The following is a 21,973-nucleotide window of genomic DNA, read 5'->3' on the forward strand; positions in this document are numbered from 1 at the left end:
ACTGTCCCCTAGGACTCCAAAGTCTTTCTCCATGGGGCTGCTTTCCAGCAGGACGTCCCCTAATCGGTACTGGTGCCTGGTGTTATTCCTCCCCAGATGCAGGACTCATCCTTATTAAACTTCATGAGGTTCACCTTTACCCAACTCTCCAGCCTATCCAGATCTCATTGGATGGCAGCACAGCCTTCCCATGTGTCAGCCACCCCTCCCAGTTTCGTATCATCAGCAAACTTGCTGAGGGTGCACTCTATCCCCTCGTCCAGGTTGTTGGTGAAGATACTGAACAAAACTGGACCCAGTACTGATCCCTGGGGAACACCACTGGCCACAGGCCTCCAACTTGACTCTGTGGCACTGATCACAACACTCTGAACTCTGTTCAGAAAGGGAGAAAGGCTAAAGGAGCCAGGATTTTTCAGCCTGGAGAAGAGGGGAAAGCTAATAAGAGCTTTCAAATGCCTGCAGGGGGTTATGGAAAGATAGAGACAAGGTTTTCATGGTGAGGCATGGTGTGAGGATGAGAGTCAATGGACAAAATTTGAAACGTGATCTTCAGGACAGATATAAAGAGAAAGTTTTCTTCCATGAAGAAAGTCATGCATTTGAGCAAATTGCTCAGGAAGATTGTAGAGTCTCCATCCTAGGAGGTTTTCTCCAGACCTGACTGATAAAGCCCTGAGCAACTGGTCTGATCTCATGGCTGACCTTGCTTTAGGTTGTCATGACAACAAGAGAACTCAAAAGGCCCATTTTTTCACCAAGTTATTCTGTGATCCTGTGGATAAAAGTTGTTTTAATCCTAGTGTTAAGTGAATCAAAGTCACTTTAACGAATGTTAACACTTCTTTGACCAGTTTGACTCATAATCATCATGTTATTAATAACTAGTGGGTAAATAAATAGTATTAGAACATTTGTTTGTTCATCAGTTCTCTGAAATAAAAGAAAATTTGCAAAATCAACTTCCGCTGAAAACCAACTTCTTTAGTTGCATGTCGGACATTTGGTGGTGGACTTTCAATTTAGTCAAGATTAACTGGCTGTGCTTTAAGTCTGTGGAATTATATGGCTTGTAATGACAGAAGTTACAATAACATACTTCACGTAAAAGCTTTATTTAAAAATAGCATTATTCTGGAAATAGTTTCTCTCAGTCCAGGCAATGATTAGTATCTGAAAGCATGGTAACTTTGTAATTTCACACTGTCATTTTAATTGAGTGAATGACTTTATTTTCCTTAAAATATTATCTGTTTGAATTCTGCTACTATACAATTCTCAGTTGTATCTTGTAAGAAAGAATGGTGATTTAATATTGGTAGTTAATTATGTTAATTTGATGAGAATTAACACTATCTTAATTAATGTATTAATGTATGTCGACTAACAACTGATACTTTACCTTGTGGAATCTTGTGGAACTGGAAGAGGAAATCAATTCTGGTTTAATAGGAAACAACAATCACAACTGAAATCTACATCTTAATCTTGATTGAACACAAGATGTTAACATAGCACAGAGTTTAAGCTTCTAAAATGGACATAAAAATCACATTGTCTTGTCAAAAATGAATTGACTTTCATTAAGAAAAAAACTTCTTTCTAAAATGCCCAGAGATTTAAATTAAGATCTATAACAAGATTTGCATTTGTCTGAATCTGCTCTTCAACGCATATGAACTACTGTGACTACTTTTTTTCAGGACTACAGTTTCTAAAAGATGTTAAATTTTAATTTAGTATTGGCACATTACTTAACATGAATAAATTTTAAATATCTGCACTGATCAGAGAGGGAAGATATATTGTTCTAGCATTACTCATTTTAAAGGAAAGTTTTCCCAAGTCGTAGTCTTCTAAAAGAGAAGAAGAAAAAGTAATTCTCAATAAAGGCATTTTCACTGTACTAGATACCATTTTCAGCCTTTTTTTACTGGTGAATGCTTCTGCAGAGTGGGCAAAGGTACTCATTATCTTCTCATTATCTTATTCTCTCAGGGATTAGTTGTAAAAAGTTAATCCATGAGGTTAATTTAAATTAGAATTTCCACTATGAGTTTATCTGGGGTAAATTTCCTTTGCTATCGTGTTTACACCAGGAACCCTGTGTATACTTGTAGCATATTGCATATGCAAACTGTGTGCATCTAGCACAGATTCATAATCTATTTTTGGATCTTTGTCTCAGGCAAATGTCAAAGGCTCTTGCCTCTTTCCTTTACTAAAAATGATCCTGGAATCAGAGCAGCCTCCACTCCTGTATAAATAGAAAGGCTTATGGGTCTTCCATATGTTTACATTATCCAAAGTTTTAGCAGTTACAGCACTTCTGAGCAGTGGCTCATTCAGGCTAGTTTTCTGAACTGAGTTGCTCTGTAGATCACCAGCTTCCACTTCTACATAGTTGCAATTTTTTATGTGTAAATACAACCTCAAATCTTTCCTCACTTAAGTAGTCTAATCTGACATGTGAAAGGTCCTCAATTATACTGATTTCAGTCTGTTGTCCATTCACAAGGATTCAGAAAAATGTTTGTCCAGTCTAGTGGGAGTCAGCCTACCTTAGTCTGGCCTAGTCAGGTTCTCCTTCTTTCTGAACCCATGTCCCCAGCAACAATTGCTCTTTCTTGCCTCCACATCTGTATTCTTTCCCGACATCGTGCTTCCTGGTAGTTCCTCCAGCCTCACACTTTCTCAGTTTCCGATTGTGAACTCACCTACCTCTGAGTTGACTTCAGCTGACTGAAAATTGTTGGTTTAAACTTTACCTACAAAGCAGAAATCAGTCTTCCTATCTTCCTTCTTCTACCTTTTATTTTATTGTGAGTTTGTATTTTTTTTAACTGAAATATTAAAGGAAAATAGGGGAGAGGTGTCATATAGAAAATTACAGTTTTTAAAATAGTATCTTTGACTAAATGCATTTGTTCTATGCAGTAGCTGGCACTTACCAGATTGTTTATATATAACATTAATTTTGACATAAAATATTCCATTTAAATCACACCACAATGTTTGCTTTTTACTGATCTTCTGCGTGAGTTCTTTTCTACAGTATAAGTGGATGTGGAAGCCTCATAGGTGTTGTGCTTGAAAGTTGGCTCCATATCAAAGTAGTACAGTACTTTTCAGTGTATAAGCTTTTGAAGCTCTCAAGTAAACATAATTTTTCTTGCGCTTTTCTTTTGAGATGAACATTCTCTTGTGCTGTGACTCTTTAAAGCACTATAACATGGCATGCCATTTGACTGAGATTCTGAATATAATTTTGCTTTGAGCTTGATAGTGGGAGCATGTGACTTCCTGTTCTTGTACATGTGCTTGCATGATAAAGACACATCCACAGAGATCTTACTTTTATAGCAGTGGTTATTTAGCATGCAGTAAGTTTTGTTTTAATCAACACTGTCCTGTTCCAAAAAATCTCTTAACCATACACTTGTAATTTCTGTATTTTAATCTTGATGCCCCTCTGTCGAAATTTATTGTACCTTGAATCATAACTAGTCAGTTATGATATTATACATTGCTGTGACAACTTTCTTCTCTGATTCTGAAATAAAGAATAAAACATGTCTAGGTCTATTTTAGTTATACTACTGTCATCATACCACCCTGAGAATGCCCGATCTCGTCTGATCTCGGAAGATAAGCAGGGTCGGGCCCAGTTAGTACTTGGGTGGGAGACCGCCTGGGAATACCGGGTGCTGTAGTCTTTTGTCAGTGGTTTGAGCGTGGTGCTGAAAACAATGACAACATCAAAGTTGCGGGGTCGATTCCCGCTCGGTCCCCATGTGTTGCCTGGTCTAGTTGAGAGGTGGCGTCCCTGCCCATGACAGGGAGGTTGGACTAGATGATCTCTAAAGTCCCTTCCAGCCTATGCCATTCTATAATTCTGTGATCATAGGAGAGTAGGTAGGTTCTCTCTCTGATGCTTAAATCTGGAGTCTTACCAGGTGTTTTTAAGGTTGTTTAATTTAACAGAGGGACCCACCACTGTATGATTTAGTAGTGTTATGCTGCAGAATAGATATTAAAACATTAAATATATGATAGCAAAAATAATATGTAGCCAGCAGCTTTATTAGTTGTCTGTATAATGCTTAAGTATTCTGTTATGATAGTATTTCTTTAGTAGTATTGTAAAATACAACATTTTCAGCCGAAACCCAAAGAGACTTTGTTAGCAAGGCTGAGCATTTTTGACATTAGGATCTGTTCCATTTATTTATACAGTACATTTGACAATTCTGTCAAGAGGTTTGATACACCTTTTACATGAAAGGTGCTATATACAGCTCAGTTCCTCCAGGAGTCTTATTTCCATTTTCTAACACATAGGTTCTTCTAACATTGCAAAAACTCTGTTTTGTTTCCCTGCTGTCATCACCCACTACACTTACAGGACAAATGTCAAAGTCTGAGAGGACAGCTCAGAAATAAAAAGAAAATTGGGGGGTATCATTGTTAGAATGAGTGTTCAGGAGCCCCTTAATCATTATTAAAGAAAAAAAAGGCCATGTTTTAAAGATACTGGTATAACGTAGTACAGTTCATGCTACGTCAACTTTGTTTAAGCTAATTTATTATGAATTTCATTATGCATGGCCCAATCATTTATTTGTTCCAGTCACGGCAGAGTTGCTACTGTGTTAGATGTTCTAAATTCTCACAGGTGAGACCTGGCTTCAAAACAAATCTAGGGAGTGGAAAAGGATGAAAATGTTAATAAAATGTTAAAAAAGCCTACTAGAAAAGTTAGAAGTGCTAACTTGATATTTTCACAAGCAGTGCATAGATAATTTTTTAAGTTGTCAAACATTTTGTGAGTGGGATTTTGAGTAAAATAGTCTGGCTCGTTGCAGGAGTTGGAGAGCAAAAAGGGAATTACAGACACAGCCTTTGTCCTATATCAGATATAGATAATTATAGGTGTTTTGTTCAAATGTGCACATTTTACTATCCATATACCGTTGGCCTTGTATTGAGTCTAAATGAGCTTTTAGTGCCCTGTCAAGGTGAGCACTAAACGCAAAGAATCAAATGTGTGAAAGTGTTTGGCAGCCTTATTAGCGGCTGGAGTATGGAAGCTTTGCCTGCTACCTAGGTTACTATATAATGCTGCTCTTTCACTCCTTGATAGGGCAGTTATAATTTTCCTACACATGGGGTCCCTTTTAATGATACAGCTGTATATTTTGGTCTAGCCATGATGATTTTGGGACTGAATTTTCAGGGGTGGAAATTATGTGCTGTCATTCTGACTGGTACAAAAGTTCGTACTATAAATTTCTGAGGGTATTTAATACTAAACGTGTAATATCACTACAATTGCAAAATGTTTACTAGCATTAAAAAATGTTCTGATTACTGCAAATTCTTAAATAAAGCATACTGACTTTCCTCTTTTCATGTCACTTGTCTTTACTATGTTAAACGGAGGGAAATTTAATCTCTTAGGTTGATCAGGAAAACATAGTTCAAAAGAAAAAAGTTAGCATCCAGTGCTACTGTGTGTCCCACAGGTTCTTCCACTTTGATCAAAACTGCCTCCACTGGTGAGTTAGAGGAGCGTATTGCGGCCACTACTGGTGCTATTACTGTTGCTAGCACATCTGCTGATGTTGCTGTATCCAGTGCAGTGACAACCTATAGACAACCTTCCGAAGAGCAGCAAGTGCAAGCTATGAATGTAAGAAAATCAATTCTGGAGTCGGACACTTCCAAGGAAGCGCTCTCCTTTCATCAAGCAAATTTACAAAGCACAAGAAGACGACCAAGAAATGCTGAGCAGATAGAAAGAACTAAAGAACTTGCAGTTGTTACTCATAGAGGTATTGGATATTATTTTACTTGTGCCCATGTGGTTATGGAAAAATATTTTGTATAAATTAAAAGTGAAAGGTCAGGTATCCATTCAGGAAATGTAATTGAACCAAATGAGAAAGGGATAAAATCTACTTAAAATTAATTTAATTGATTAAGTGGGGCAGCCAGATGGAAAAATTAAATAAGTAATAATATTGTCAGAGTAATTTAAATTCTTCTGATTTATAAAGAGACAAAAGGGAAAGATAAAGAATTTTTTTTAATGCCACTTTGTAGCTTATATCACTATATTTCACTATCAAGCCTAGTCTAAGTGAGATCTGATGAAAGTTTAGAGAACCGTGATTAAAATATTTGTCCTGCATATGTATTTGGACCTAAGAAACTATGGCATTAAAAAAATGTACTTGATAAATAGCTACTTTGTTCTAAACTAATCAGTAATGCAGTTGTAGTTATCTCCCTTCTGCTTAAATATTCAGCAACATGTCGGCTTTTCAAAGCATCTGTAGATTTTTATTCTATCAAACATGAAATCAATGAATGGAGCAAAATTTAGAATACTAGGGATTTCAGTTCAAATACCAAAGTAGTAAAGCTAGAGATTTGATATGTTCCTATATTCAGACGATTTAATTCATATACTAAAGTACTAATAACACTAAACATTTGGAGCATAAACAAAGCATTATTTATTGTGTTAAAAGGTAAATGTTGATATCTGAAATGCGAGGCTGAGAAATAGAAATGCTGGAATGTTTTAATTTAGTGACCATAGACATTCAAAAACAAGTTACATGTGGTATATTTTTACATATATGCAAGTTCAGGGAAGGAGGAGCTTAATTTTGCAGGCTGATGCTGTTGAATAGTATGTGTTATATATCTAAAATTTTTAATGTGTGCTAATCCATTGTTACATGTTAATTTATTGTGCATGAAGAATTTATGAAGAAATATATGGAGGAGGAACATCTTTTATAGCACAAACATAGTTGATATTTTGTAAAGACAACCTTAAATTGAAATCTGCTGTCCTGCTAGATCAGGTAGTCACCTAGTATAAGTTATTGTAGCTTCATTTGCTAACACTTACAGAAGTAGTGGAGCTGCAGTTCTATAGAATTTTATAACGTGTAATTTAAATAGGGTAAGTGAAAAAACAGACATTGTGTTTGTTTTGCATATGGAACAAATTATTAAACAACTATTTATGTTTCATTTGTTTTAATTTCAGTCCAAATATGAAGTATCTTCATGGTTATAAATTAATTACTAGAGTTTGGTTTGTACTGGTTTTGTGGCTGTGCATTTACTTCTGAGCATCTTTGGTCAAGTGAAAAAGAACAGGCTTCTTTTGATTTATGAGGTAGTGTCTGAGAGCCTGTAACACTCTCTTCTAATTTAAAGATATGAGAGTGTACTAATTTGGCAGTTAAATTTGTCAGTAATACGTATATCTGCTCTTTGTAGTCTTTACATTATAATGTCCTCTCCACTGTTTTCTCACTGTCCTTTTCTTCTCTGACCTATCCTTTAATATAAGAAATAGGTAAGGCACATACTTCTGAATTACTATGTCGTGTTAAAGTGCTAAACTTTACATTATGGGGGAAAAAGAAAAAAAAGAGACCATAATATTTCTAGAATAATGTTATAGCACTTATCTGTCACACATTAAAGTAGTACTACAGGTTTGAAAAGCCCACATTCAGATGAATTCAGTCTGGAGAAAAAACCCCATACCTAGTTTTGTTCGCAGTTTATTTCTTCATGCCACATTTAAAGTCTTGATTTTGTTAGCATTCTTTTTTTCTTTTTTTACTATGTCATACCCAAAAAACAGTATACATGTGTATGTTATTAAAGTGAGTATTCATGTACTGGGTAAAAACGTACCATTTTTTGTTTGGTAAGCACCATATTTGGTAGTGTACTTACTTAAAATAGTGTCCTGGTACATATTGAATGACTCTCATTCAATAACCTGTAATGGTCTTCTGTAAATTATTTCTTATTACAAACACACAGATTTATTTTGAAGGAATGTTTGTGAACGTAAGACTATTGTTAATTGACCTGAGGGCATTTCCGTCATGGGGAGATAGTCGGCAGGTATTTCTATGGGGTTTCCTGTAATTTTCTATTAAAGTATTTTAGCCTCTCTTTGGTAATGGAACGTGCACAACAGTATAAAACTACTTCTCTTGATCTGCATATTAAATTACTATGGATCTATACATAAGAGCTACTTCAGAAGTTCATGTAATTGCTTTTTGAATACTTTTCCTATTTAATAGATATTAAAAAGCAATTTTTGCACTGGAAATTTATTTTTTTTCTTTGATCTTGGTCATACTTTCTGAATTATACCCTGAAATCTGTACAAATTAATTAATACTTGAAAAACTAAAATATAACATATTAAATATAATTTACTAATATTTATTATATCATATATGCATATATTTAAAATGGTAGAATGTACTGTACATGCAGTCTTCACTAATATTTTTCTTAGAATATTGCTAGTGACATCGGAATAGTCCTGGTTTATGATACATTAGCATTGGTGCAAAATAATAACTACAGAATAAGAGTTTACTGTTGGCTACCACAGGATGGTTCTGTGAAGAAGATCTTTCAGAATGTGTAGACAATAACGGTAGTGGTTTTTTTTCCTAAATTGCTATTTTTAATCTGTATGTATGAAGGAGATATGTATAAAGTAGTAGAGGTCTCTATCTAAAATTAAATTGCTAGCTGTAAATTAGTCTGCCATACTATCTGGACTTCAACAATAATTGTAGGTTGTATCAAAGGCTCACTGAAGAATTTCTTTAAGCTTTTTAGTTGGAAATCACAGAAGAGAAGACTTTCTGAGTATTTATTAGAGGAAAAATGAACCCTGGATATATTTGGTGAAATACTTCCTTTAGAGGTATAGAAATACAAGTATCATTTTATAAGAAAGTAGTAGTGAGATCTCATGAGGAATACTATGTGTGATTATAATTCCTTCATCAAAAAGAATTCAGACTGAATCAGATGCATAAAAGAACTGTAAAGGTGTTACATTGTCCTGATCATCTCACCTTACCAAAGAAAATGTAAGACAGGATGGAAGAATAAATGTTTCAGGAAATGAATGCATCTATGTGGAGAACTTAAATAAGGACAAATCAGTATGTAATGTATAAATAGATACATTAGAGAGAGGAGTGAGAAGAATTCTTGTTATTGGAACGATGAAGCCTTCTGATAGAAGGAGGCAGTAGATGGAGGGTGAAAAGCTTACTTTCAAGATGCAACCTGATAGCCTAATGAAAAATAGATATGATAGCTGGAAGAATAACATAGCATCTTTTGGGTTCAGCGTTCTAATGAAACCAAGCGCCCCAACTCAGGAAAGTATTTCTTCCCCCATTCAGAAGTGGGAAGAAAAAGGAAGTCCCTAGCCACTTTAGTTCTGTTCAATCTAGAAGCTTCAAATGCTGGGCATTCAGTAGCAATTTGTTATGGAAAGTACAGTCACAGTTTCTGGTATGATCTATCTTCAAATGTGAAAACAGGAAGGAAATTAAATGTGGTGGTTTTTTTCCCCTTGTTTCCTCTTGTAGATTTTTTTTACAGTATATAGAAATAACATGACATATTTTAGAACTTGTTCTTGTGAGTGCTTTTATACCATAGCATAGGTGTATGTCCAAATACTAAGAAGCTAGATGATCATTGTAGGTCCCTTCCAAATGAACCTATTCTGTTCTGTTCTGTTCTGTTCTGTTCTATTCTATTCTATTCTATTCTATTCTATTCTATTCCTATTCCTATTCCTATTCCTATTCCTATTCCATTAACTTTAATGTAGAAGTACACATGTACCCTAGTTAAATACTCATGAGAATAATAGGAGTTTTTCTTCTGGTTTCAATGCCAATAGGGAACAAGGAGTACAAGGATTTATAAATCTTAAGATAGAATCATAGAATGGTTTGGGTTGGAAGGGACCTTGAAGATCATCTAGTTCCAATCCCCCCTGCCATGGACAGGCACACCTCCTCCTGGACCAGGTTGCTCAAAGCCTCATCCAGCCTGGCCTTGGACACTTACAGGGAGGGCACTTCCACAACTTCTCTAAGCAACCTGTTCCAAGGCGTCACCTTGCTCACAGAAAATAATTTCTTCCTAATATCTTGTCTAAATTTACCCTCTTTCATTTTAAAAATTTTATCACTTATTGTATCACTACATTCACCGATAAAGAGTTCCTCCTCATCTTTCCTGTAGGCCCACTGTAGTCTGCTACAAGGACTCTCCAGAGCCTTCTCTTCTCCATGACGAAGAGCTCATTATAATGAACTAGCTATCGTCACATCACATGAACTCAGTATAAAGAGTTTATAGTAACCATCCTTTCTTTCTTTTTCAAAGAATAGCTTAAAGTTTGGTTATATCTTTCTATTCAGCTATCCTGATCAGTGAGCGCAATTGAACAGTGGTTTAATTTCATATATTGAGAAATGAAGAAATTAAGTGTTATGCTGTTTTTCCAATAAACTGAATATTTGCAAAGTATATGTGGAGCATTAGTAGGTATATAACTAAATACACCAAGAAAGACACAAATAGGAGAAACATACTAGACACTGAGAAAGCCACAAAGACAGAAAGAATAAAATTATTTTTAGGATTGATTTTAGTATACCATGAATGCATGAAGAATGCATTCTAATACCATCTCAACAAATTTTCTAGACCTTTGTACTATAGATCTAAATGAGTACAAGGTGCAAACAATGTAATAAGACCACTGATACAGTTCTTAATTCATAAATTAAGTATAGAAAAAAATATATTCTGAAATTGATTGGAGAAAAGAATATCTTCTTGAATTCAAGCTCAGCTTGTACCAGGAAATCTTAATGAATTACACTAGTCATCAAGGAGAAGTTTAAAAAGATACTTCATGCTTTCCTTAGGATCTTAAATCCTCCTGCAAATAAATGGGACTTTAGATTTCAACACATTTCATTACTCTGAATTTCTCCTTATAAAGAGCAGAAATGTCACCAAGCACTTATAAAATTTTAACCATACTGCTCAATTTGAGGATTAAGGTATAGATATATGTTTTGATCACTTTACTTAGCTATGTGTTTTCAGAATCTTACTCATTTTACTGATATCTCCCTTATCTTTCTTTCTGTTTTCAGCTCTTTCTTATGTCTTTCTTATAAAGCCTTTTCCATTTCTCTATCCTTTCTCCTTCAACAATTACACCTTGCATTATGGTTTTTGATATTTGAATTTATGTAGTATCTTAGTAATTTCCAAGAAAAAAAAAGGATTAAGGTGAAAGAAAAATTGTTACTCTGTGTTCCTTTCAACTCACTTTTTTTTTTTTTTTTTTTTGCTGTGTGTTACTGGAGACTTTCTTGTGGTAGGAGACAAGATTTTAAAGTTTCATTTTGAGGAATTAAATTGTATGGTAATGAAACTTATTAAACCAAAATTATTTAAGAGAAGGTTGTTTAATTATCTTGATTTTTTTTAAGATTCAGTGAATGATAGAGCACTGCTTCAGGATTATTTAATGTAAACTTTATAAGGATTGGTTAGAAAATATTCATCTATCCTAATGTTTTTGAAGTTTTCTTAGAAACAGGAAGAGATAAGGAGAAGCAAAGAGGAAAAGATCTTCTTAAGAGCTGAGTAGGAAATCAGTGTGCTTATGTTCTTATTGGTTTTATTGGGGGATATTTTTTGTTTTGGGTTAAACTCAAAACTATGAAGATGGAAGTATGAAGAAAATCAATATATTTTGCAGTAAAATGCATATGTTTATATACATAAGAATATTTGTATGTAAAAATATATGTATTTTTAAAAGTTATTACTTAGAATAATTTGAAAAGTTTCAAGAAAAACTTATTAACATAACACAGGTGCAATTTAGGACTCAAATATTTAATCACTAAACTGTATTTGTTTAAGATTTTGTAATAATTTTGAAAATAATTGTACAATGAGTCACATAGAGAGGTTCTGTTTGATTGATGAACTCTACCCATAGTTTGTTAATTTGAAGATTTTTATTAGAGAAAAGCTGATAGTAATGACCCAAGCTTCTTGACATCTTACCACTTCAAAGAGGTCACAGGAGAGAAGATCAGTTTTCATCCAGTGTGATTAGAAGGGAGAAAGAGAAAAGGAAACCAGTCATACTGATCTCAAGAATTACATTGTGTGAATGTTTTAATAGAATTAATTCTCCTTATATTTGACTGTCAGTTTTATTCTCCTAACTTGTTCCTTTTATTTATTTTTCTTGCAGTTTCCTGCAGTTCTTAAATGGTCATTATATTATAGGTTTGCTTCTAAAATTGATTTTTGTCTTCTGATGTCATGTCATTATTTTTCATCAGTATTTCAGATTTTCCTATTTTAACCACAATATGTTGGTATAAATCAAGGACATTGTAGTTAGAATATGAAAACTAGTTTGTCTTTAGTGTAATTATACATTACTTTAAAAATACACAGATTAAGCATACGTGCTTTCTTTTAAATAAGTCTTCTTCAAAATTAGAGAAATTTGAGCTACATGTAACACAAAATGCATTAGAAAAAATAGTTTTGGCAATTTTAAAGACTATCTGTGTAAACTCTATTTTCTAATTCTTTTTAATTCAATACTAATATATGCAGTAATCTATATATATCTTTATAAAATAATTTTATCAATATATTTTCTGTCTGATTTTACATAGTTCAACTAATTATTGCATTATTTTATTATACAAAGTTATTCTGTGTATTTCTTGGGACTTACCTAAGGAAGTAAAAGAATTTAATGAATTTTAGTGAAAATATTATTAATTGGGAGGGTTCTACATATAATTTTGGTGACAAATGACATAGCACAGTAACACTTAAACTTCCACTTCTGTTCCATGTTATTCAGTCTAGAGAACAGTAGGGTTTTCTTTCCATTATATAGCTCATCAGTGTATTTTTAACTGAAATAAGCCAATGAGAAATTTTCAAATGCCTATTTAGCTACTCATATCTTATATCATACTTTTGTCTGAAAATTGTCATAGGTATTCATCTATGAATAAAAAAAGAACCTTAGAAGTTGCACAATTAAAATGGAAATGCATTATATTAAAACAAAATCAAAATACATTAAATTTTAATATCAACTTGAAATGCACACATCATATGCCTGTGGCATGTTTCATTAAGATACACAGTTATGTTCATTGAAGCATGAGGGCATTTCATTTTATGGAATTTTACATTCTTTCTCATTTGCATTTTCTTCCATTCTGAGTAATATTTTTTGTCTGTGGGATAACACTAAAATAGAGCCTCTTGTCAGCAAACTGAGATACCTGAAGGGAGATAAAGTCTAATTTTATCTATTTAATAGACTGTAATGAATAGCTTTGTTTAAACATCTCTAGTTTTAGCAAGGAGTTGCAGAATCATTTTCATTCTATTTTTTGTTGATCACCACATGATGTTTAAAATATTGTAGGATCAAGAAACAAGTATTCATTTTGTGTTGTGCTAATGCAGTAGATTAGTGCAGTAATTAGTGATACAGTGCAGTAATTCAGTATAGTAATGCAGTACCTGCAGTAATTTGCAGTATAAATCTTCTATACAATCTGCTTTGACTGGAGTGCTTTAGGATTGAAAGGGACAGGGGTGGGGAGTAATAGTAAATAGAAACTAAGGTCAGCTCATGTAAGAAACAAAAAATGGCAGTATGCAAAGTCTGTGGTTCATCACTTTATAATCTGATTGTTCATTTTCTGAATGGTTCTTCATATTTAAGAAATCATTAACGTACACAGTTGCTGTACTACAGAAACTGATGAAAATTTGTGTCGTCTAACGGTAGCTTTCAAGGTGCAGAAATGCTCTGGAAGATAGTGTTACATCAGTGTGGCAACTTGTCTTCCTTAGCATTTAGACCTAATGCAAGGTAAACAAATGGTATTGATTTTTGTTTTCTAAATAAAAGGATTGTAGTGGGAAGTATTTTGAGAAATTCAAAGGAAATATTAACTTTTTTCTCTTAATCTTGTGAGAAAAAGGGGAAAAAATCTTGATACAATATAATCTCAAAAATTTTCACCCCAGTATTTCTTTTAACAGTTACTTTTGTTTCAGTCATCAAAGAGAATCCTTTGCAGTTGACTTAAAGTAAGCATCAAAGATGGGAGAAGAATACAGAGATTGTCAAGGGGCACAAAACCTTCCCTTTATTTGCAGAGACATTTCATATTTTCTAAGTCATGTTATATGGACATTTCTATATAAGCAGTACAAATATTTAAGTGCAGTCAAATAAGCTACCTGCTACCTTTTTCACATATTAGTATATTTTTGCAGATATCATTTAAGGGAGAATAAAGGTTTGGCTTTGACGAATAAGAGATTGGTCAAATAAGGGACTGGTTTAAGGGAATGACTTTGACGTTAGGATAGTGTTCTCCATCTCCACTAGCAGAGTGGTAGAGAATAGACTGTGAGAAAGGTTCAGGAGAGCAGTCAGGCTGTTTCTATGTTTGAACTACTTTGAGCTACACCCAACAAAAGGACACAAGGTCAGAAGAGGCCCAAGTCTCCGTGGTTAATATTCTGTACAGTTATTTGTAGTAATCCAACCTGAGTACCTGTTTTGCATAGAATGGTGGTGTTTTGAGGTGTCAGCATTTTAAATTTTACAGAATTGATAACAGAAGTTGGACAATTTATTTACATAAATGCTGTTGCATAACTAAAATGAAGACTAATTAGTGAATTTCAGTGTAATAAATAGATAGTCTTCACATGGCTGTATACCCTGATGCTTCCGTGCTGGAGAAACAAATTTTCCGTCTTGAAATCTAGGTCTTGTGTAGCTCTCAGGTTATACTAGAAATGTGTGAAATGAACAATCTTTCCTCATTCAAAATTAATTTCATTTTTAGTGTCTAAGAGCTTATTTTACGCAAGTTTCCTTTTATAATTCACATGCTTAAAGCACACATAGATATATTCTTTTCTACCTGATGTCCTTTTTATAATGCAGTGCCTAGCCGGAAGAGTAAAATTCAGTAATTGTCAAGATTAGTTGTCTATCGCAAGTATGTAGCCTACATGCTTATGAGTGCAGGTGAACACACAGAATCACACAAACATTTTATAAAAGTAACAACGACACCATTTTAAATTGTTCATCTGTCTAAAACTTTGCCTGTAACTGTTTGAATCTTCCTTATCCTACATGAGAGATCACTTTGGTCAAAAAGTCAACAAAACTGTTCTGAACTTATTTAATTTTACATATAAATTTAGCACTTGAAAAGTGTACATGAGTCTGGTCTGTCTGTTGGCTGAGCATTGGCTCACCTGTCTGTCATGTAAAACTTCTTTCTCGGAATTCTTACATTACCAGAACTGTCCATATCTGTCCATTCTCAATATAACATTCAATTATATCTTTTGTAGTTGCAGAAAACATCAATCCTTCTAACTTTAGAAGAAGATACATAAATTATAATCTTCTGTATTAAATCCACTGGAACAAGAAAAAATAAGCATGAGAAGTGTTCAGCATAAGCTCTAAGATGGATGCCTAAATGGTTTTCAGGTTTTCTGGGTTTTTTTGACATAATCTCTGATTTAATGTCACACAGTCCTGATGTTACTGTTTACATTTCATCAGGTCACATGATCAGAAATGCATTCAGGATTGTCAGAGGCTTAATTGGATAAGAGATGTGCACTAGCATTCCTGACCCTCAAAATAAAAAACCAAACTAACAGACTTGCTGACTTTTAAATTTATATATTTAAAACCTACAAGCCATACAAGCCTACAAGCCATATATATTTAAAGTAATTCTAAAGAAATTTTAAACCTCTGTCTTGACCCGCTTATACCTGATAGAGGTTAGAGTCAAGGTGATTTGTTTTGATCGCAAAGGTGAAATTAAGACACAGTGTCAGACGTCACAAAAGCAAAACCCTTTATTGACTAACAACCACTGGAGAGCGATAGGAAAGAGAGATAAGGAATAGGAAAAGCAAAACAGTAAAATGTTTAGAATAGCAAGAAATATAGCTACCACCACAGATCCAGCGATGTCTCACAGGTCTGCCTGTTTCGATTCTGTGAGGGGGATCTCCAAAGAATAGCTGTTCATGGTGGCATTATAGTGTTCCAAGAGCTGCTTTGCCCATTCTCTGCCTGTTTAGCGCATGCATATGAGGGTCGTCAGGAGCAATCTTCACACCTCCCAGTGTCGCCTCCATCAGTGGAGCATGCAGAGGTATCCAGAGGGCCCATTTTTGCCTTACAGGGCAGCTGCCTTATCAGCAGTTACACTGTTGGGCTTGCAAGACAGCAGCTCTATCAGCAGCTGAGCCGGGCCCAGAAGTTGTTGTTCAGGACTTTGAGCCCCGTGGCTTATCTGGACTGGGCCCTTAAGTTGTATCAATAGTCAAGTCAAGCCCCGTGGCTAATCTGGGGTGGGCACTGAAGTTGTTGTTTGGGACTTATCAGCGGTCCAAGTTTGAAAACAGCAGCCTTGAAGTTTCTTCGCGGGCAATTTCAACACAGTCTTTACTTCGTGGGCAATTTCAGCAAGGTAGAGACAAATATTTTAAAACAGTCTCTTACAACCTCTTCTTGCATTGCAGCACAGGACAGGTGGTTACATCAGACATGAATTTTGCTTGTCTTTAAAATAGATTTCTATAGTCCTTCCAATTGCCTAAGTGGTAATAAAAATTAATTCTATTGTAAGTATATTTGATTATGTTTGATCTCTGAACAATTTGTTCTCCTTGATCCAAGTTTTCAGTTTTATTTTTGGATTGATTTTGAACTGAATTGAAGGACAGGGCATAAGAAAAGCTTTGTGTTCAGATTTGTGGTAATTTATGCAATACTATTCTCCAAAGTGTTGGAGAATTTTATTGCTACCTTTCACCTACACTAGTGTATGTTCTCAGGGATATATAGTACTTATTAGGACTAATCTATTTCTCTGGCTTTTGACTGGTCAGAAGTATGAGAACATAGGAAGCTGACCATTTTAGCTGTTTTTAGCATTATCATCTCTAAACTATTTGTTTTGTCAGAAATAGGCATATCAAAATTTAACCTTATCTTGTGAGAAGGCAGGTATCTAAAGGAACCCTTAAAGTGTTTATTTCTGTTTGTGGACTAGCTTAGATGTGTATACCGCACTGCTTGCTGACATGAATTTGTCCTCTGAGATTTCTGAAATGTGAAATCTGCTTTCAGTACTTACTGTCACTTGTGTGTGTTTTCCTCACTGGTTTGCACAATGGCACGTGCAAAATAATGCCTAGTTTAGCAAGTATTAAAGAATATATTAATTTTGTTTGGGGAATGGGATTTTTTGGTGGTGGTGAGGTTGTTTTTCTGTATGTACATGCATATGCAGCCTAACACATTGTTTAGTAATGGCACGTATGGACCTAATAAGTTTCTATAATTACACCTTCACAATGTATTCAGAAACTACTGTGGAATAAATCAACATACAAAACCTAGGTAAAAGTAAAATTCTTCTTCTGCAGTGTAAAGATGTTTTAGAAATCTCAAGTTGCTTGCCTTTCCTGATGGTATCTAATAACCTTGGCAAAGTGATGTAATTAGATATAAAAAACTCTGATTGTTTTAAATGTGTTCACGAAAGACACTCTTGTGAGCTTTAGATCTCGTGAACTCTGTTTCTTGTGTCTGTAAGCTATGGATATGTCATTTAGTGTTTGAGGATGAGCAGAAATGAACACAAAACACAAACCAGCCTTCCTTCTTTAATGTACCATTGTGATGATTTCTAAAAATAAAGGACAAATGTCTACTTAACGTGAGTACTTGTACCCATCCTAGCACCTGAGATCATGGTTTCAAGCCCACTCCCATTTTACATAGGTGTTGGACGAATAGCTAAGCCTAATTTCTGGTTCATTAGGAGTTATTTTATGCTAATGTTCAGAGAAGGCCGAAAGAAGCTTATATTCCTATTTATATAGAAATAACATCTAGAAATCTCACACAGTGCTAAGAGTCCATTATTGTTATTCCAGGATGGCTCTACTGTGTGAAGGTATGGTTCTTGAGTCCATGACTTCCAGTGAGGATAGAATTGCCTGTGGACTTCAGTTAATTTTGGGCAGGGGGAGAGCTTCTGGTGTTAAAGGTTACAAAAAGTAATAGAAAACCATAGTATTTGAGGCAACAGATACCTTGTGCTCCTGTAAATAACATGTTTCCCAGAACTATTAACAATGTTTGTAGGTTACATTATGATGATACACAGGAAATTTATGTTCTACCTCTTGAGATAAAAGCCTCTGTGTTTAGAAGAAATTATAGACCATACTTCCATCGGAGTGTATAAATATTTATCATCACATTCTATATCCCATAAATTGACTTTCTTACCATGCTCTTGTCTCCTGAATCTTGTTCTGCCCTTGTGCATAGCAATGATTACTTTTATTTATAAAGAAAGCAGCAATCATATTTTGCTACTTTAGTATTAATGCCTCATATAAGGTTTTCTTTGACTGTTCATTGATTTTGTATAAGAAGTTAACAGCTGCTGAAAAATCCTGTGATGATGCACTGTTTATATTCTTGTGTCAGCTTCTCTTATACCTAGTTCCTTTATTCTCTGCTGTCTTCATCAGCAGTATTTGCTTGTAATCAACATAAAACACCTTCTTCCATACATTTTTTTTTAATATATCTTATCCATAAAGTCACTCAAAAAAAGTTTCTTGTGCTGTTTCTGCTTTATTCTCTTACCTTTAGGTATCTCTTAGGTTTGGATTTTTCCCTCTTTTTATTAGTTGCTGTATTTCAAAATTATGTAGAGGTCACATAGTTTGCCTGGTTTAAGTGCCTTTATCATTAAACCTAGTCCAAAATAAGGACTTTTACAGAAATAAAATAATAGAATTATAGAATCATAGAATGATTTAGGTTGAAAGAGACCTCAAAGATCATCTAGTTAAAATCCACCTGCCATGGCAGGGCCATCTCCCACTAGATCAAGTTGCTCGGGGCTCCTGGGCAACCTGTTCCAATGCCTCACCACCTTCAGGCTAAAGAATTTCTTCCTTATATGTAGCCTAAACCTAAGCTCTTGCAGCTTCCACCCATTACCCCTCATTCCATCACTCCAGGTCCTTGTAATAAGTCCCTCCCCAGCCTTCTCATAGGCACTGGAAGGCCACTATAAGATCTCCCAAGAGCCGTCTCTTTTCCAAGCTGAACAAGCCTAACTCTCTCAGCCTGTCCTTGTAGGAGAAGTGCTCCAGCCCTCTGACCATCTTGGTAGCCCTCCTCTGGACTTGTTTCAACAGCTCCATGTCTTTCTTGTGTTGGGGTTCCAGAGCTGGACACAGTATTCCAGATGTCTCACAAGGGCAGAGGTGAGAGGCAGAATCACCTCCCTTGACCTGCTAGTCGCATATCTCTTGATGCAGCCGAGGGCCGCAAGCGCTCACTGTTGGCTCATGTTGGTCTTACCATCCACCAACACGCCCAAATCCTTCTCCCCAGAACCGCTACGCTCTCAATCCACAAATTCAGCTATGGTCTTAGGGCTGAGGTGGAAACCAACTACCTCCCACGGCATATTTTGTGAATAATGATTTTGAAGCTAGAAGGAGAACCAGCTACAAAACTGAAAGCAGAACAGTAGATTTTATTATTTTTTTTTTCAATCCAAATCTTTCCAGTTAATACAGATAATTAGCCTCATAAGCTTAATATAATAATAATGCAGTGTTTTTTCTACGGTCAAAATATTACACAGATAGTAAAACCTCAGTATTTCTTGAATAAAAATAATTCTTCTGTACTAAAGCTAGGCACATAGATAAACTAGTTTTTGAAAATAACTAGTGGAGATAATTTTGGAATCAAGTGGTAGTCTGGGTGCCTGTAGATTGTCGGAATGTATTCCAGTGTATTATTTTTAGGATTTCTGTCTAACAAAACATTGTAATTCTTCAGCTGTTGCCTCTGTTTTGTCTTTTTCCTAAATAAAATACTCATTTTTAATGTAAATTTTAAAATCTGAAGTAATAGGCACAATATGTTGACAAAAATTGCCCTGACATTTCTACTGCTGATTAAATCTTGTCAAAATGCATGCGGATTGATATGTATCATGCATTGCTTGGATGCTTATGGAATTCAGATCTGAGCAGATCTACTGGATTTCACTGTAATTTTTCCTTTTTAAATTCTCTACCACTGAAAGTATAATTGAATTAAAATTTCACAAAAAAATCAGCTGTTTAAAAAATGTTGGAGTATATTTTTTTAAACGGTTGATGACTTTTCAGCAGGTAAATGTTGATAATTTCCTGTAGATTTTTTCCCCTTATTTTTTCTTTTTTGTTGTTGGATTTTTTATGGGTTTTTATTCCTTTTTTTTTTTTTTCTCCCTTTTTTCTTTTTCTCTTTTTTCCTTTTAAGGAAGAGAGCATGGGATGAGCACTGCTGTCTCATAACACAGAAAAGACACCAAATAAAATTCAACTGTTCAGCTGTTAAGGATCAAAGATATCTATCATTCTTTTAATTTTCCAGGTTCCATGAATGTGTGACAATGTTTTACACAACTATATGGTGCACGGAAATAAACACCTTTGGCCATAATTTTTTTCCTTAACTAAGCAAAAGAAAAATCAAGTTATAAATCTCACTTCTTTCCTTTGTCAAGTATACAAATTGTTTTGTAAATTGTCTTCCACCACAGATATGCTATATGAGCTTGTTAGGTGGCTGGTTCTCTAATTTATGTATACTTCCATGATAAAATTTGTCAAATGAGATTAAATATTTTAGACTGTATTGCCTGATACATGTTTTTGTTTGTTTTCTTAACTAGTGAAAAAGGCCATAGATTTTAAATCTAGAGGATTTAAATTGTTTCCAGGGAAAGACAACAGCAACAAGTTTTCTATCTGTGAGTGTACTCCTTTTTTGTTACTTTTTCTAGTGCAAGAGTGAAGTCTGTGCTGTCTGTGTTGTTTGTGTGTTTTCAAAATTGTGTATGTATTTCTGATAATATAACTGACTTAAATCTGTTTCTTCAGTCTGCATGGTGATTTTTAAATATGGTTCTACCCTAAAGGCAGGCTTTCTATAAATCTGGCATTGTAGTAAGAGATGTTATTTTGTCAGTAATTTCACACTAAATTTGACATATTTACAAAGAAATAAATACTAATTCTCTCAGGTGTCAGCTGAAATCTTAGCTGTAAACAAGAGATATTTTATTTTAAAATTAGTACCAGCAGCAAAAGGCTATACAAACTAAAGTCTACCCTCATTTACAAATATGCAACCAGATATTTTTTTCAAGTGACATACATGAGGTCACTTTCTGAATATTTTTCTCTTCATTAACTGTGACATTTTGAACTGATTAACTAACTGCAGTTTTTTAAAAAAATGGAGATTCTTAGTGCCTTCAGTTTTAATTACAGAAAATAGAAACTGAAAGTGCTCGGTATCTTAGAGGTGTAAATCCTAATTAACTCCTAAGGAAGAGTCAGGCAACTTCCTAACATTATTTGAAGAGATACAATTCTATATACACTAAAGGAGATACCTTTTGAAAAGAATGTGCCATTTTTATAGAGTTCCTTGACTAGAACCGCATTTTTAATACTTATAACTAATAGATTGAAATAAAGATGGACTAAATGCTTAGCCAATCTCTGTTTATACTGCATTTCATTATTCTTCACAGGAGTGAAAGGACTTGCTTTTGAAGCTTCTTAGGTTGGATGCATTTGCTGTAATTTTTCATTTAAAGTGTCAGTGGTCGATTCAGTTTCCAGAATTCAGAGGGGCACATTGGTGTAACTTTTAATGGATTTGTCAGTTTTAGATTTTAAGCTGTCAACATTAGGTGTGATTTTCTTTTATCAAAAGCTGTCTTCAAGCAGCAAGAGCCTTTAACATTTACCAGTCAGAAAAACAAAGTAAAACACTCTTCTGTTCAGTTTTTATAATGTAGTACATTGCCATATTCACTTTTTCTGAAACTGTATCACCTAAATAGTTCTGTAAGGCATTCCT

General features: G+C 34.5%; 1 protein-coding gene across 1 annotated transcript in view; it reads left to right on the top strand.

Moving 5' to 3' along the window:
- Positions 1–5,525: 5,525 nt before the first annotated feature.
- Positions 5,526–21,973, top strand: part of LOC104270660 (CUB and sushi domain-containing protein 3-like) — a gene marked incomplete at its 5' end in the record, with an annotated part of 64,456 nt that continues 48,008 nt past the window's right edge. The window contains 2 exons of the mRNA XM_009865081.1: positions 5,526–5,834; positions 20,775–20,852. Coding sequence (XP_009863383.1) covers positions 5,526–5,834; positions 20,775–20,852 — 387 coding nt within the window. The remainder of the gene's footprint in view (positions 5,835–20,774; positions 20,853–21,973) is intronic.

The sequence above is a fragment of the Apaloderma vittatum genome, unplaced genomic scaffold (assembly GCF_000703405.1).
Source record: "Apaloderma vittatum isolate BGI_N311 unplaced genomic scaffold, ASM70340v1 scaffold22322, whole genome shotgun sequence".
Taxonomy (NCBI): Eukaryota; Metazoa; Chordata; class Aves; order Trogoniformes; family Trogonidae; genus Apaloderma; species Apaloderma vittatum.